At 40.4% G+C, this 18,723-nt stretch overlaps 1 protein-coding gene and 1 long non-coding RNA gene across 2 annotated transcripts in view; one reads left to right on the top strand and one right to left on the bottom strand.

Annotated features, from left to right (window-relative positions):
* FGF2 (fibroblast growth factor 2) overlaps nucleotides 1-9,963 on the bottom strand; it is a 69,750-nt gene extending 59,787 nt beyond the window's left edge. The window contains 2 exon segments of the mRNA XM_036069417.2: nucleotides 9,090-9,555; nucleotides 9,558-9,963. Coding sequence (XP_035925310.2) covers nucleotides 9,090-9,555; nucleotides 9,558-9,947 — 856 coding nt within the window. The 5' untranslated portion in view covers nucleotides 9,948-9,963.
* LOC118521099 (uncharacterized) lies at nucleotides 9,778-13,159 on the top strand. The gene is made up of 2 exons (XR_004909985.2): nucleotides 9,778-10,367; nucleotides 12,016-13,159. It is a non-coding gene; the product is annotated as an uncharacterized LOC118521099 (long non-coding RNA).
* The last annotated feature ends 5,564 nt before the right edge of the window (nucleotides 13,160-18,723 follow it).

Here is an 18,723-nt window from a genome sequence, read left to right as displayed (position 1 = left end):
AAAGCTAGAAAGAGCTATGAGGAGAAAGATCAAATTACACAGGAGAATGAAAAAAAAATCTAGGCAAGAAAACTAATATAATTAATAGATGGGGGGGACTGGAGGTGTTAGATTAAAAGTTACATGTTATTAAGCAGTAAATAAATTAATTTTATTTCTAATTCAAGACAAAGACTGTTCATCAACTGATACATTTCAAAAAGTAATTTTTTAAATGGAGGTATTATTTGATTCTGTTACTCTCTTCCATTTTCTATTTCTGGAATGACCACTGAAAAACCTATGAATTGTTTTCTATTTGCAAAATGATTCAGCTTAGAAAGGAGTAGAATAAGACTGGTCATTCAACAATTTCTCCCACCCACCGTTACAGACATCACATCACAAAGACTGTGACTCACTTTGTCATACAATTTCTGTCCTTTTAAGAGTTTTAAGATTGTGGTAATGAATTTTGGCTCATAAATCTGAACATTAGGATTAAACTATTTGTGCCATTCCCTCACAGCCAAAAAGGATACTAACAATGGTACCAGATAGTTCTTAATCCTAATTTATAAAACGATTCACTGGTCTTAGACTTGAGAGAGAGAGGTTTAAGGATTTTTTTTTTTAAGATTTTATTTATTTATTTGATAGAAAGACAAAGAGATAGAGAGAGCAGGAACACAAGCAGGGGGAGTGGGAGAGGGAGAAGCAGGCCTCCCGCAGAGCAGGGAGCCCATGTGTGACTCAATCCCAGGACCCTGGGATCATGACCCGAGCCGAAGGCAGCTGCTTAACAACTGAGCCACCCAGGCACCCCAAGAGAGAGGTTTAAGGATTAAAGTGTCTGATTCAAGTATGAATTGTCAGATCTGTACTCATTTAGAGGATTAGAACTAGTTCTGGAATTGGCGAGAAATATTGATGTTATTCAATAGTTGAAAAGAAAAACTTCCATCATAAAAAGTAATCCCAATAAATGATTATGTTTTACCATTATTACTTCTTTTGAATAATGTGAAAGGTGTCTGCGGAAAGAACTACAGTGATGCTGCATTCAATTTATCGCCTTTACATGCCTCATACTGAAGTATTTATGTTTATTTATTTAAAGTTCTAGCTCGTTCTACAAATATTGATTGAACCCCTTCATAGTCTTCAGCCTGGTCAGTCATTCAGCAAATGGAGCCAAAAGGATCTGGGATGAATCAATTCAGTCTCAGACCCTCAGAGAAGAAAAGAGAGTAAGAGATTGCTAGGTAATGTCTGTATTTTTTTTTAATTTATTTAATTTATTTTTAATTTATTTTTTAATTTATTTAAATTTTAATTTATTTTTTATTTTTTATATTTTTTTAAAAGATTTTATTTATGTATTTGAGAGAGAGACAGCGAGAGAGGGAACACAAGCAGGGGGAGTTGGAGAGGGAGAAGCAGACTCCCCACTGAGCAGGGAGCCCGATGTGGGGCTTGATCCCAGGACCCTGGGACCATGACCTGAGCTGAAGACAAACCCTTAACGACTAAGCCACCCAGGCGCCCCTGATTTTTTTTGTTTTAAACCCTTCCCAACTAGGAATTTCCAATAACATTAGGGGACATGAAATTAAAACACATCAAACTATTAGAAGCATTTGGGAAAGGAAAGATGGTCCAGGATGGTGTGAAAGAAAGGTGGCCTGAAGCACGATTCGGACTAGGATAAGGTAAAAGGCTTGAGAGGACTTTCCAGCTCAAGGAAACAGCAGATTAAAGCGAAGAGGAGGAGGATGTGAGAAGGTCAGAACGGAAGTGAGAAGCCTCGACTAATTTGTCAGGTGCTTGTAGAATTTAACAAACACTCTTTGAGTGGCCACCATGCATGAGGTCAGATACAAAAAATCTATCCCAGTCCTTGCCCAGTCCAACGAGCTCAGTCCCACTGCTGGAGAGAAACACATCAACAATGTCCAACAACAGAAATCATCAGGTTCTGAAGTAGAATATGTACCAAGCACTACGGGGAAAACAGAGATAAAAACAATTTTCCCTGGGAAGGTAGGGAACGTCTCACAAAGGAGAAGATTGCTGAGCTAGGTCTTAAAAGATTTTTGAAGAGAAAGGTGGGAACGGAAAGAGAGGAATTGATAGGAAAAAGGATTTTCCAAAAACAAGGCTCACATAAGCAAAGGCCAATCATTGTAACAGTGACGGTCTGTCAGATGAGAGACTATAATTAAGCAAGAGCACCGGCAGCATCAGGAGAGTATGGATGGTAAATCGTGGGAAATAAGACTGAGCAGATAGATCACATTTGAAAAGGGAAGTCAGATAGGGTCTGGCTATAGGTAAGTAAAGGGAAGGGGAAATCAAAAGACAGGGCCAAGAAAAATCACTAAGGCAGGGAAGACTCCGAGGTGTCTAGCTTTGAAGACCAGAAGAATAATTTCACTACAAACAGAAATTTGGTAGAAAGGGATGCTAGTTTGAGAAAAAGATGTTAAGTTCTTTTTTTTATGCATTTTGAGTTGAGACTATGGTGGTTTATCTGTCCTTCAAGCAAGGGGAAACACAGTCCTAACACAGAGATGGGAAATCGGGGACTGAGACGGAGACTATAAATGATCTGCTGAAGGAACAGGAGTAAACAGAAAGAAGAGTAGAGGGCCAAAAACAGAGCCTTGGGGAATATGAAAGCAAAAGACTAAAAAGATGAGAACCCAGAAGAAAGGACAGTTGGATGGGTGAGAAAACCAAGTTGATGTGGTGTAACAGAAGCCAAAGAATTCTCAAGAAGATAAAGGCAGGAAATAATATCAAGTGCCAGATTGTAGGGTGTCAAGTATCAAGTAGGCTGTCAAATAGGGTGACAAATTGGATGAGGCCACATGTGTGAAGTGAAAGGCTGCTGGGGCCCAGAATGATTTAAGTAGAATTTTGGGGGGCAGGATCCAGAGTTAAAAAGAGAAGAGAAGAGGGGCGCCTGGGTGGCTCAGACGGTTAAGCGTCTGCCTTCAGCTCAGGTCATGATCCCAGGGTGCTGGGATCGAGCCCTGCATAGGGCTCCCTGCTCCACAGGAAGCCTGCTTCTTCCTCTCCCTCTGCCTGCTGTTTCCCCTGCTTGTACACTCTCTCTGTCAAAAACAAATAAAATCTTTAAAAAGAGAGAGAGAGAAAAGAAGACGAAGTAGAAGAGAGCACAGGATTCCAGGATATTGGCCACAAAAGAATGAACAAACAATGCACAGCACACCTAAGGAATTTTATACCACATAGTACATGATAAAAAAAATCCAAAATGCTTCTTAAAGAAAACCGAATTCCTAACAAGTTTAAACTATTAATCCCGAAAAATGATTCAACTTTCTTTACAGATTACTCTAAGAAATGTTAATAGCCAGCCTCTAAGATTCCCAAATACTTTTCAAATATAACTTTGTTACATATAATCATCTTCATTAAAAGACTGACCAAGTGTCTAAATGTATGCATTACTACACCAAGAGAACAACAAACCTCAACTAAGCTTTCTACAGCATAGGGCCCATGAGCAGTGATTACACAGGGTGGGTGGTCCACACAAAATGTTTTCATCAGCAGCTGACATTTAGTAAGCACTCCCTGAGGAAAAAGTCCTAAGGCTTTATGATGCTTATTTATGTGGAGAATTCCTGGTTCCTACCCTAAGGTGCTAGCATCTTCTCAAAGTGCCTAAATGAGGAACTGAGAACAACGTATTCAGAGAATCTAGCCAGATCATTACTACTCTGTACAAATTTCCTTTAAGGAAAAACAACACAAACACTTCTTTCTTGACTCATTTTATTGTTTAATTATAAGTTTCAACTACAAATTAATGTATAGCTTAATTTAAATAATTAAAGAGGGGCACCTGGGTGGCTCAGTCGTTAAGCATCTGCTTCGGCTCAGGTCATGATCCCGGGGTCCTGGGATCGAGCCCCGCATCAGGCCCCCTGCTCTGCGGGAAGCCTGCTTCTCCCTCTGCCTCTGCTGTATAAATAACCTAGCTTAGAGGAGGAGTTTGATAGCAAAAGAGAACACAACAGCGAATCTAACAATGGATACAACAAGGAAACACTGCAAATCATGCTGCCACAACTGCATTTCCTAATGATACAATCTTCCAAATGATTTTACAAACAATCAAGCATTAAATATTTATTGAGCATTGATAGCATTTACAAGACCAGCTCTCGGATCTCAGAGTGCAGAAAATGACCAGCTCAAAAACAAGTAAAACAAAATACATTTGCTTGGGCAGAATATAGTCATGGGGTTCAGGTTTTTGCCCTGAATGTGCTGATTTGCCTTGTTCCAGTTCATGTCTTCAGCTCTTACCCCAGGCCAGCCTTCTAACAGATGTGTGCTACAGGACAAAGGGGCCCAAGCAGGGTTTTTGGAAAATCAACAAACACTGGAATTTGGAAAAACAAGCAAAGGCCATGGCACATGTGTAGTTATTATCCTGTTGTACAGGCATCTTGTGGTTGAAAAATAACAGTTCCAATGATGCAAGACCTAAAAATTACCTTTTTCAGTATCACAGATGGTGATTTCTGAGAATCAATGCGTGGATGAATAAAGTCAATTTTATAATTATAACATATAAAGAATGATTTGTGTTTTATTATATCTGTAATGTTTTATTTTCAAATTAAACTTAAAAATCATGGCCATCCATTTAAAATGGTATCAAATCTAAGTGAGAATACTTAGAACGCCATTGTTACACCATTGTCAAAGTCTAATTACATACTGGCCATTTTATAAACACAAGGAGAGCCCTCAGGGTGTGCCACGAGGGCTACTGCCTTTTCTACATTGAAGTCACTTGGCATCAAACACTTCTTAAAAGGCTTCTAAGGTGTGGTAATATCTATGACTCATGAATTGTCCTTTCATTGCTGTACCAATTACATGATTTCCATGATTAAATGAGCTATTAGATTCTTACTTCATTTGTTTACTGCACATAAATAGCATTACAGTAAACACTGTGTTTATTAAGGCAAATTCGTGGCACCCACTTGCCAGATATTACCCAAAAAAGATGGCGGGAGAGAATCTAGTATCACTGCATCAATAGTGCTATTTATATGAAGGAAGAGAAGAAAGGTGACTTTATCCCATACCCAAGGAACACAACTAGAGGCAACCTGTGAACTAGTAAGAACTCCACTCCACACTTGGCCACAGTGCTAAGAAATGGAGGAAGCCCACAAAGGCGGGGCCCTGGAGGGTGCTCTTGGGACTGAATGGAAGAGTGCAGTGAGGCTGGGGGAGGGCAGGAAGAGAAGGCAAGGGACCAGGTGGGCAAGAAGCTCACTCAGGATGATCACTGGGTAAACCAGCAGATGAACTCAGGTCATCAGTTACTGTTCTGAACCTCAATCCTCTCTTCTACAAAACAAGATCAGTGAACTACAAGGTCTGACGCCTCCCTCTGAATTTCACAAGCCCTTGTTTTTATGACTGGAATTGCATGGAATACGTGCCGTGGCAAAGGGCACGGGTGTCAGGCGGGCCAGGATCCCATCCCTGCTCCACACAGGAGTGGGCAGGTCCCCCTGCCTTTCCAAGTCTCAGTGTCCGCTGGAGCCTGGAAGCAGAGAAGTATGGCAAACAGGCCACCACCTCCTAGGAGAAGCCCAAGGGTAGAAACCGCACAGCTAACTACCACCATTTTTTCCTAAATAAGAGCATCTGGAACACATTTAATGCTAAACTGTCCATAAGCAGCATACATTTCACTCACTGCTCTCCAGCACATGGTGTATGTACGTGCTCTTTGGGATGAAATGTTCTTTCTTCTGAAGTTTTTACATGGTTCACGGCTTTAAAGTATATACTTAATGTTACACGATCCCATGGGCATTTGAAGAGGCCAATCAAAACATCTAGGACACCACAAGTAAGCTGGGTGAGCAGCACACACACTGGAGAAACATAGACTCTGTCACCACATCTTGCTTTTATCAAAATTCTCATGTCAAAAGAAAGTTACTCCAGGACTATGAAGAAAGTGCAGGAAAATCAGCCCTGTCAAATGAAAACAACACAGAAGAATACCCAGGTGTGAAGCAAAAGTGACCTTCAACCACTGAGAAGTTGGAAAATTGATGTTCAGTCATCTTCTTCCTCCCCTTTTATTTCTACCTCTGCCCTCCCTGCCCCACACCTCCCTGCCCTGTCTCTCTTTCAGCACCTGAGCCACACCCCTCACACCTAACCAGCACCCCACATTTATACCATCCCTCCCTAAATTCCAGTCCTAGTCAGCTATGGGGGAAGAAATTATACTCACAATTTAACTCACACTAAATGTTAAAATCTGATAATGACTGAACTGTTCTTTTCCAAAGGTATTTGGATTTTAGAAGACATCTGGGCAAAAAATGTTAATGCCAAAGTAATAAACCTCTGAGAGATTTTCAGGTCAACTGGACAAAACCGTTTGAGGAGTGAGGCCATGGGTTGTTCAACTTTTCAAATAGGTCTGGATATCTGAGCCATAATTTAGTGGGAAATTATGCCAACCATTAACTCTGCTTTTCTTTCTCCACGTTTTCTTGTCAGTCTTATTTGTTTGGGTAATGGAGGAGATGTGGTTGGGAAGATATTGTTATATCATGTCCATAATCATTTTTTTCTTGTGTCTTTCCCATCAGTCTTACCCTGGTTTGGTCAACTATCAGTACATCTTTTACATGCCAGAAAAATATACTGTACTTAAACTTATGTCCAGGTTGAGCTACACAGACGTGGTCTAAATTCATCATTTTAGGTTTTTATTCTTGTTAGCCTATTGCCTGGTAAAAGATGATTTTTTAAAAAATCCCTATCTTCCACAAATCTCGATGAGTATTCTACTCTTCACTCTCAACATGCTGTCTTTAGCTAGTTATCAAGTTGGCAGGACTCTCAACCTTAGCACAATTAACATTTGGGGTCAGGAAATTTTTTGCTGGGGATAATGGAGATATCCTGGGCATTGTAGGATGGTTAACAGCATCCCTGGCCTCTACCTACTAGGTACTAGCAGCACGATTCCAAATACCAACCAAAAGTGTCTCCAGGCCTTGCCAAATGCTGGGGGTGAGGGGCAGGGGCAAAATTGCTGCCCTTTGAGAACCAGTGAGTTAAAAGAAGATTATGAAAAACTCATAGTTGTGAAGAAAAATTTAACAGCTGTTATTACAAGGGTGGTAGTGTGCTATGCAATTCAGAATTATCCTCATTCACTAGCCCCTATACCATTTTATTCCAAAGGAAAGAGTATCAAAAGCTTCAAAGAAAAAAAGAAATGATTCCGCAATTAATGAAGTGTCTTAAAAAAAGGACTAGGGGAAGCCCCACCATGAACCTCATCTGGAGGAGAGTTCTTCTGTCTTCTAGTCATAGAACATGCTCCTTTTTTATGACAGTTTGTGCTACTAGAAAAGAAAACTACTTAGGACATATATGCACCTGACCGTAATCAGCTAGGCGGGCCTAGAAGACAACTGCAAAACAAACTTCAAACACAATGTTTAAAACTTAAATTTGTGAAATCTATTCAAGTTACTAAAATAGAGAAATAGCACTAACCCATATATATTGGGTTACAAGTATCTTTTCAGTTTTACTGGATAATATAAGTGGTTGATAAAATTTAAAAATTACGGCAGGCCTGAAAAAAAAACTAGACCTGCATCTTTTGCTTGTTGTTATTTTGGAATCAATAAAGACCCAAGTAATATAAAAGCACATTTCTCATTCATCAACCCAGGTTTGATGGCAAAGCTTTGGCCTCATCCTCGGTCACCTCACAGGTGTGAATGACATTCCATCAGCATCCTATGATAAAGAGGTAACTACTGGGGAGTGAAGCTCTGCACCTGGACAGATTCTTCACCTGAAACACAGGAAGGAAGGCCAAACACAGAGCTTTTAAAACGGAGGTCTCACCTACACTTACAGGATGACAGTTAAAATATACTCTGATCCTCTTTCAGATTCCACCAGTGTTGTTAATCAGCCCATTTTATGCCCTTTTCCTCCTCTACTTTATAGACCAGTTGGTCTCGAAGTGTGGTCCCAGGTCAGCATCACCTGGGAACTTGATAGAGATGCAAATCATCAGGCCCCACTCCAGACCTAAGGAATCAAACTCTGGGAGACAAGGTTCAGCGGTGTGTTATAACCCCCCAAGTGATTCTAATGCACCCCTCAAGTTTGAGAGCCAATAACTGTAGGCCAGTGTTATTTCTATAGCCACAAATAGATGTGTGCGTTTTGTTTTTTTTTTACAGAACAGGAAAGTGTACACTAGTGAAAGGAGTCCTCCGTGCACTTTATATAAATTCTAATTTGATCCTCAAACCTGATGCAAGGTAGACGTTACCCCCACTTTAGGTATGAGGAAACAGGCTCAAGGTCCCAAAGCTAATAACTGCAGGTGGAAGATTAAAGTTTTTGCAGCTTCTGTCACTATTAAAACAAAAGTGTGTCGCACTTTATTAACAAAGTCCATATCTTTTGCTCTGAAAGCTTTCGGCAATTAGGAAAAAAACAGAAATAAATGGGTGAGAGCAGTGTGCCCGCTGGCTCGGATCCTACCAAGTCGGAGTTTCGGGGCACGACTCTGGGAAGGTATTTTTCCAATAAAGAGCACTTAATTCAGCTTTGGTCCCTCCGTCTTTGTCCGCGGGACTGCGCGCCCCCAACACAGAAGGGATTGGAACTTCAGGGTGGGGACCCGGGCGGCATCTAGGCGAGCCCGCTCACCTCTCCGCCGCCAGCATCCCCTAAGCAACAGGTTGTGTGCGCGAAGGGAGCCCGCTGGCCAGGCCCGGGCACCCTGCGGCTCTGGGCCCAGGGGACCTGGTTTCCCAGGGGAAACTGGCACACTCCGAAGCCCGGGGAAGTGTCTAACCCGATACCGCAGCTCCGGGGGAGGAGGGGGCGAGTGGTGAACCCGAAACCGCCGAGGGCTGCGCGGAAAGAAACCACACGTCCCACTAAGGTCGGAGTGAAGAGAAGGAAGAAGCTGGAATGGAGGGGCGGGGGAGAGAACCACAGGAGATGGAAATGGGATGGGGGAGGAAGAGCCGGCCAGCACTCACTGTGAGGATCGCTCTTCTCCCGGACCCCGTCCACTCGGCCATCGGGGTGGATGCGCAGGAAGAAGCCCCCGTTTTTGCAGTACAGCCGCTTGGGGTCCTTGAAGTGGCCGGGCGGGAAGGCGCCGCTGCCGCCGTCCTCCGGCAGGGCGGGCAGCGTGGTGATGCTCCCGGCTGCCATGGCCCCACCGGGGCTCTGCCGGGGTCCCCGCGCCCCTGGAGTGGCGCGGGGAGCCGCCGCCCCCCGGCCCCGGCCCCGGCCCCCGACCCGGCCCGGGGCACGGCCACGGCCACGGCCCCGGCCCCGGCCCCGGCCCCCCAGCCTCCCGCCCGGCAGCGCGCGGCCGCGCCCGCGGGCCCCCAGCCTCGAGCCGCTCGGCCGCTCCCCTCTCCGGCTGTCCGAGTGCGCGGTGCGCCGGGGGGCTCGGAAGCTGGGGTTTAGGGCCGGGTGTCTCCGCGGCCGCCGCTCTCGGGAGGGCCGCCTGCCCTAGCTGCAGCGCCCGGGATCCGGCAGCAACCGCGGGCACCGCGTCCGCTGGTCTGGCACCGGCCGGGCCGCGGCGTCACATCTTCTACATCTCCACCCCCGAATACCCACACACCCCCACGCCCCCGGCCCTCCTCCCTTCCTGCGCGCCACCCCCTACTCGCTCGGGGCTTTCTGGGGCCGGCCTCTGGGTCGGAAGCTTTGGCCGCAGCACGCAAGCGCGCTACATCAGTCCCGGCGGGGAGCCCAACGCCGCCGGGGCCGGGGGAGGTGCGGAGGGCGAGCCGCGAGGCGACCGCAGAGGCCTCCGCAGCTCTAGGGGTTCGACCCCGGCTACGTTCCCCAGAAGTCGCCCCAGCCCAACCCTGCGCCATCCAAGCCACGTTTAGTCTTCCTCCACACTGCGGAGCTTTTGCTGTGCAACCAGCCGTGACTCAACTTTGAAACGTTTAAATGCAACTTTCTCCCCCATTCTTTTTCCTTGTCAGCGTTTCAAAGCGAAGAAACTCTTCCCACCCCCAAGAAGTAAAGGAATCGGAAATGAGGGAGGATTCTGTGTCAGAATAAGTTTTGAACACCTCCAATCACCAAAAGACGAGGGGGTACGCGTGGGGCACAAACCGTTAAACTTGAAGGCAGAGGCTGAAGTCATTGACTAACAAAAGGAAAGAATGAGGCCAGAGAAGGGGAGCAGACCGGACTGCTAAAAGAAAAAAGGTTCTCTTTTACCACCCTAACTTGAATTAGACAACGTGGAAAGATGAAGATAGGCCTCAAATCCTTATGTGATAGAAGTGGGTTAATAATGTCTTATTCCTAAACTGGCACTAGCCCTGGTTAAATTGTTAGGCATTTCTTGAAGGGGGGGGGGGGGCGTAGTTTTCTGAAAATCCCAAACTACGAAATTGAAGTTAATTGGACGTTGGTAATTTTCAGTAGAAAATTCCAGGTACTACAGATTAGCAAAATATCCATCCCAAAAATTTCTTAATCTTGAGCGTCTCCTATATGCAAAGCATTTGGGTAAGTGCAGTGGGAGATGCGCAATCAGGCAGGATCTTGTCTGCACAGTGCGGGAGGTAAGATCGGCAGCATGAACAACACAAATGGAGACGGTGCCAAGGCCATAGAAGAATAAAATGAGGTGGTGTAAGATTTCAGACAAGGGGTAATTCAATTTGGGAGGTAGGCTGGGGTTAGGGAAAGCTTCTAGGAAGATGTGAGAGTACAGTGTTCCTCGATTTAGGAACGTGTTTGGTTTCAAAAGATCAGTGTATCAAAAGATGAAAGCATTTGTTCGTAAGTCTCCAGGAGGGGTGTAACTCTAGATGCCTGTCTAGGATGTTAAATAGAAGTATGAAGCGATTGGAGCTTTAAAACCCGGCATATTCTTCCCTGGGCTGGTGTATGTTCTCTGACCTCTCTCTCCAAAATGGACAGGTTTTATCTGCATTGAAAATCTGTTGAAACAAATAATCCCTTCCAGATGATCTCTGTAGGTATCCCAGGGAATGCTTAATGCTACTGTAGCACTCATGAGGTTGCCACTTACTTTGACTTAAGTAGACTTGAATAAGCCTGGAACTCTGTGTCAGAGAAAGTTGAGTATTCCAAGAGCAAAGGAATAAAATCTAAATCAAAACATTTTTTTTTAACAGTAGTATCCAGAAATCTGGAGAAGAGCTATATGCAGTTAAGTAACTTGTATGCTAATGGACCACGGATCTCAAGGAACTTCATTACTTGTACAATTAACCCTTGTTTCCTAGTTCCTTCCAAAACCAGGAGAGGCCATATCACAGGAAATGGTTAATCCAGCTCTGGGAATCTAGGTCTCCAAGATAAATAGCGTTAATTCCAAGAAGACATCCTTAAGATAGTTGTCTCAAGTTCCTACCCAGCTCCCTCCCAACACACACTTGTACACATGCAGAGACAGACACACTATTCTTAGATGCAATCAATTTGCTCTTACTGGAACCATGAGTAGTCAAATTACTTACATTCTCAATTTACCCAGCTATAAGGATGAATGTAAATATAAAAATAAATGTAAGATGATGGGTACAAAACTCATTATTTTTAAAAACCACTAGGTTCCAGTGATAACTATTTTAAAAACTATAAAGGAAATAGGAATTTCCCTCACAATACCAAGATAAATTACTTTGAAGTTAAGAATTGTTCAGAATCCAAATGATGAAAACTGCAAAGATTTAATGAGAGCTTAAAACCAACCAACCAACCAAACAAAACCCTCAAATGTTCCTGGATAGAAACATATAGTAAAATACCAATGTAAAATTCCTCTCACCATGTTTTAAAATTTTAAACCATACTAGCTTAAATTTTAGCACAATTGTAAAAACTATACAACAGTATTGTAAAATTCATTTGGATAAATAAACATAAGAATAGCAAATGCTTTTTTTTTCATTGTAGGGGAAAATGTAAATGACTTTCTTCAATGGAAATATCTTCAATGGAATATCTTCAAAGGAAATATCTTCAGTTGAAAATTAGGCATCATCTAGGTATCTAAGTGTGGGGTCTCTACACTTTTCATTGAGCAACTTTACAACTCTTGTAAATTGTAGATAACTATCATGGACTGAATTTTGTCCCTCTCTCCCCCAAATTCCTATGTTGAAGCTCTAACCTCCAATGTGACTATATTTGGTGATAGGGCCTTTTAAGGAGATACTTAAGATTAAATGAGGTCATAGGGTGGGGTCCTAATCCAATAGGATTGGTGTGTTTATATAAAGAGGAAAGACACCAGGAGTGTGCACATAGAGAAAATACCATATGAGGACAGCAAAAAGCCTGCTGTCTGCAAGACAAGGAAAGAGGTCTCACCGGAAACCAAACCTGCAGGGCCTTAATCTTGGACTTCCAGCCTCCAGAACTGTGAGAATATAAGATTTCCATTGTTTAAATTCTCCAGTCTGTGGCATTATATTAAGGCACCTCTAGCAAACTAATACATTAACCAGTAACACTCAAATGAAGTATATCTAATGAAGGACATTGAGTTCCCTTCTGTGATAGTTAATTTCACATGTCAACTTGGCTGGGCTAAGATATGCCTGCAGAGCTGGTAAAACATTGTTTTTGGGTATGTCTGTGAACGTGTTTCCCCAGAAGAGATTAACATTTGAATCAGTAGACCAAGTAAAGAAGATTCACTCTGACTAATGCTGTGGGCATCATCCAATCCAGTGATGGCTGAATAGAACAAAAAGGTGAAGGAATGGTGAATTATTTCTCTTTTTCCTTGAGCTGGGACATCCATCTTCTCCTGCCTTCAAACATTGAAATTCCTGGTTCTCAGGCCTTCAGCCTCAGAAGAAGTTAAACCATCAGATTTTCTAGTCCTCCAGTTTGCTCATGGCAGACTATGAAACTTCTCAACATTCGTGACTATGTAAGCCAGATCCTATAAAAATGTCTGATGTATCTCTATCATCTCTATATATCTATATATCTTAGTAGTTCTTATCTCTGGAGAACTCTGATGAATATACCTCTTCTACCTATGGAATAAGCTAGTTCTGCATCTATTCATAAATTCACTTCAGCATTCCTTCTGCCTTGAGATGTGTGGCTCATTGAATTCTTTTTCAAACCTGTTGTCACATCTTAATAGTTTCCTCATGAATTAATGAGATATCAACTCTATATTTTATAAGATATAAATGTTAATATTCACTTTTTGCCTGTATGACAGTTATGATTTTACCTTTTTAAAAGTCAATATCCTTTAAAATAATAAGAGTAATGAGGAGAAACTTGCCCTTTGCAGATTTCCTTCACTATTCAGAAGTATTACAGGTTTCCTCCACTATCCAAAAGTAGACCATTCCTGTGAAACCTTTTGTTAAGTCAAAATGATGTAAAGTGAAGAAACAATTACCACTAAGGTATGTGGAAAATTTTTTGGGTGTTCCCAGACCGAAAAAATAACCTTGTAAAGCCTTTTCTGATACCCTAGGACACATCTTGCTAATACATGCACAAAATAAATGGAGATAAAGCACGGATGCTCACAGAGCTCAAAGCTCTGGCGGCTTGACGCAGAGCTACTGTGTACAGTTTCCAGGGAAGGAGCTCAGCGGCGCCAATCTCGTTGCTTGGGGTGTGCACTGCCTCTATAATGACTTGCTGCAAAACCAATGCAGAGTGCGGTCTTCAACTTGCGCTTTTTTGTGTGAAAGTGAAAATCATCTTCAGATTTCTTTCAGTTACTAAAACAAGTACTGATGTAGGTCTTTCACAAAAGTGAAGTGGCACAACGTGAACTTTCAAAAAGTGGGGAATACCTGTATACACCTATTTTATATAAAACACTGTGACAGATCAATGCAAGGATTAAAATTTCAGATGTACCTAAAAGGATTATAAATGAAAACAATATATTCTAAAATGTTAGTGTCAATAGGTGATGGGGATTAAGGAATGAACTTGTGATGCGCACTGGGTGATGTATGGAATTGTTGAGTCACTATTACTTGAAACAAATATAACACTGTATGTTAACTATACTGGAATTAAAATTAAAAAGAAAAAAGTAACAAGTAGAAACAACAGTAAAAATAAAATTTTAGTGTCACTAGCAATAAAAAATGCATGTCAACTAATAAAACCCCCCACAGAAAAAAACTTAAGACCAAATGGCATCATTGGTGAATTCTACCAAATGTTTAAAGAAGAATTAACACCACTCCTTCAGAAATTCTTCCAAAAACAAGAACAAAATAGAAGAGGATGTAATATTTTCTAACTCATTCAAGAGGCTACTATTTTACTGACATCAAAACCAGATAAAGACATCACAAGAATACAAAATTATAGACCAATATTCCTTATGAATACAGATGCAAAAATTCTCAATAAATTACTATCGAACAGAATCTAGCAACATAGAAAAAGGATCATACATCATGTCCAAGTGGGATTTATTCCAGAAATGCAAGTTTGGTTAAACATAGCAAAATCAGTCAAAGTAAAACACCATTTTAAGAGGGGCTTAAAGGTTTAAAGGATAAAAAAACACGATCATCTCAATGGACATTTTAAAAATGTTTGACAAAATCCAACACCTTTTCATGATAAAAACAAAACCAAACACACAACAAACTAGGAATAGAAGAGAACTTCCTCAACTTGATATGGGCACTTATGAAAAACTCACAGCTAATATGATACTTAAAATAGTAAAAAAAAAAAAAGAAAGAAAGAAAGAAAAGAAAACTTGCCTCCTACAAACAGGAACAAAAGAAGGATGTTTACTCTCACGACTTCTACTTAACACTATAGTAGAAACTCTAGCAAGGGGAATTGGGCAAGAAATGGAAATAAAAGGCATCTAGATCACAAAGGAAGAAATAAAACTGTATTTTCAGATGATATGATCTAATGGAAAACCCTAAAGAATTCACCCACACATACACAATCAGAGTCAATAAATGACTTCAGCAAGGCTGCAGGGTACAAGATCAATATATTAAAATCAATTGTACTTCTTTATACTCGTAAAGAACAATTTAAAAATGAAATTAAGAAAACAATTTCATTTATAATATCATCAAAAAAAGAATAAAATATTTAGGAATGAATTTAACCAAAAAGTTCAAGACTTGTGTACTGAAAACTAAAATTGTTTGAAAGAAATTAAAGAAGATGTAAATAAATGGAAAGACATCTGTATTCATAGATTGGCACACTTAGTATTGTTAAGATGATTGATCTACAGACTAAACACATTCTGTCAAAATTTCCAACTTCTTTTATTTTTAAGAAATTGACAAGCTGACCCTAAAATTAATATGGACACAGAAAGGACCCAGAATAGCCCAAACAATCTTAAACAAGAAGAGCAGAGTTGAAAGACTTGATTTCAAAATTTTCTGCAAAGCTACAATGTACAAGATGATATAGTACTAGAATAAAGATAGACAGATAGATCAAAGGAATAGAATTGACAGTCAGGAAATAAACTGACATTTATGATCAACTGACTTTCAACAATGGTGTCAAGACCATTCAATGAGGAAAGAATAGTCTTTCCAACAAATAGTGCTGGAACACTGATATTCATGTGAAAAAAAATGAATTTGGACCTCTTACACCATATAAAAAAATTAACAAAGATCATAGACTTAAATGTAAGAGCTAAAACTATAAAACTCTTAGAAGAAAACGTAGGTGTAAATCTGTGCAACCATGGATTAGCAATGGTTTCTTAGATGTAACACTAAAGATTCAAGCAACAAAAGAAAATAGATAAATTGTACTTCATCCAAATTAAAAGCTTTTGTGCATCATACTATTGAGAAAATGAAAAAGAACCCAGAGAATAAGGGAAAATATTTACAAATCATATATATGATGAGAATCTAGTCTCTAAAATATATAAAGAACTCTTACAACTCGACAATAAAAAGACAACCCATTTTAAAAGTAAAGGTAGGTAAAGTATTTGAATAGACATTTCTCCAAAGAAGTATAAAAATAGCCAGAGGCACCTGGGTGGTTCAGTAGGTTCAGCATCTGCCTTCAGCTCAGGTCATGATCCCAGGGTCCTGGGATGGAGCCCACGTCGGGCTCCCTCAGTGGGCAGTCTGCTTCTCCCTCTGCCTCTGACCCTCCCCACCACTCATGCTCTTGCTCACTCTTTCTCTCTCTCTCTTAAGTGAATAAATAAAAATTCTTTGAAAAAAATAGCCAATAAGTACATGAAAAGATGTTCGACATAATTAATCATTGGGAAATGTAAATCAAAACCACAATGAGATATTACTTCACACCCACTAAGATCATTATAATTTTAAAAAATAGAAAATAACAAGTGTTGTCAAGGGTGTGGAACAATTGAAACCTCTGCACATTGCTGGTGGGAACACAAAAATGATATAGAAAACAGTCTGGTATGGTAGTTCCTCAAAAAATTAAACACAGAGTCACCATATGACCTTGCAATTCCATTCGTACATATATATACGAAAGAAATGAAAACATATGGCCACACAAAAATAAGTCAATGAATGTTTATAGCAGCATCATTCATAATAGCCAAAAAGTAGAAACAACCCAAAATGTCTATCAACTGGTGAATGGGTAAACAAAATGTGTATGTCCATACGATGGAATATTATTTGGCAATAAAAAGAAGTGAAGTACTGATACATGCAAAACATGGATGAACCTTAAAACATTATGCTGTGTCAAAGAAGCCAGATGGAAAAGCCCACCTATTGTAGTGTATACAAAATGTCCAGACTAGGCAAATCCTTAGAAACACAGAGCAGATTAGCAGTTACTAGGGCCTAGAAGAAGAGCGAAATCGGGAGTGACTGCGGTAGGTATGGGTTTGTGGTGGTTGTTTGGAGTGATGAAAAAGCTCTGGAATTAGATAGTTGTGACAGTCGCACAACTTTATGAATATACTAAAAACACACTGAATTGTACGCTTTAAAATGGTGAATGTTATGGTATGTAAATTATATTTTAGAACAAATAAAAACATGCATGTTAGAATAAAAATGAAAAATTTCTCCCCTAAAGTTGAGAGAAAAAAAGAACTGATATTAGTATTGTCAAGAATGAGGTGAACTGCTATTGAAGTATAGTTTGCATATAGTGTTACATTAGTTTCAGGGGTACAATATAGTGAATCAACAATTCTCTACATTACACTATGCTCATCACGGTAAGTGTAGTTACTGTCTGTCAGCATAGAATGTTATTAAAATACTAGTGCCTATATTCTCTATGCTGTACTTTTCATCCACATAATTTCTTTATTTTATAACTGGAAGTTCATACCTCGTAATCCCCTTCACCTACTTCACCTGTCCGCCCAACATCCTCCCCAGTTTGTTCTCTGTATTTATGATTCTGTTTCTGGTATTTGTTTATCTATTTATTTATTTTTTATTCTACATATGGGTGAAATCATATGGTATTTGTCTTTCTCTATCTGGTTTATTTCACTTGGTATAATGCCCTCTAGGTTTATCTACATTCTTCTTTATGGCTAATATCCCATTTGTGTGTGTGTGTGTGTGTGTGTGTGTGTGTGTGTGTGTGTGTACATAACACATCTTTATCCATTCATCTGTCTTCGGACACTTGGGTTGCTTCTACATCTTGGCTATTCTAAATAATGCTGCAGTAAACATAGGGGTGCATATAAAAAAACAGAATTAGGCGACCTGGAGACTTCATGAACTGATGGATGGAGGATAAATTATTGTAGCATTTTGGAAGGGCAGTTTAAAAGTATGTGCATTAAGTCCTTCAATTTTTGAAATTAAATTTCATTTGAGCCAACAAATTTTGGTGCAAGAAATTTAAAGAAAAAAATCACAGATGGTAGCAACTTTGGTTTCATTATAACATTGATTATTAATGGAGAAAAATGAGAGACCATCTAAATAAAAGTGAACAAATTGATTTGAATAAATCATGTTGTATTCATACAAACTAATGTGTTCCATGTAGCCATATAGATACTCCCAACACATATTAGGAGGAGATATATTAAAATGTTAGTACTCATTATTTTGGGTGGTCAAATTATTTTTATTTTATATAAATAACCTCTGGCTACTGACTATCACATAAAACTTATTATTTTTTTTTAAAGATTTTATTTATTTATTTGACAGAGAGAGACACAGCAAGAGAGGGAACACAAGAAGGGGGAGTGGGAGAGGGAGAAGCAGGCTTCCCGCCGAGCACGGAGCCCAATGCGGGGCTCGATCCCAGGACCCTGGAATCATTACCTGAGCCAAAGGCAGACGCTTAATGACTGAGCCACCCAGGTGCCCCATCACATAAAACTTATTATCTAAAACTGTATCTTGTTTATTTGTATCCTTATTTATTATCAGTTCCTTTACTCCAATAGAACACAAGATCCCTTAAAGGAGGGACCTTTCTACCCTAAATATTGTTGTATCCTTGGGCCTTGTGGCACTAAGCAGGGCCTGAACAAATATTTTTAAATGAAAGCATGCATTAATTTCATTTTAAAAAATTGTTTTTGAAAACCACTCCTCATCTACATTATGTATGGGTGTGGTCAGTGACTGTGGAACTCTAAATGTTAACTGTTTTTTAATGAAACCACATTAAACTTATTTC

The sequence above is a fragment of the Halichoerus grypus genome, chromosome 3, assembly GCF_964656455.1.
Source record: "Halichoerus grypus chromosome 3, mHalGry1.hap1.1, whole genome shotgun sequence".
NCBI classification, from domain to species: Eukaryota; Metazoa; Chordata; class Mammalia; order Carnivora; family Phocidae; genus Halichoerus; species Halichoerus grypus.
This window is presented reverse-complemented; position numbering and strand designations above follow the sequence as displayed.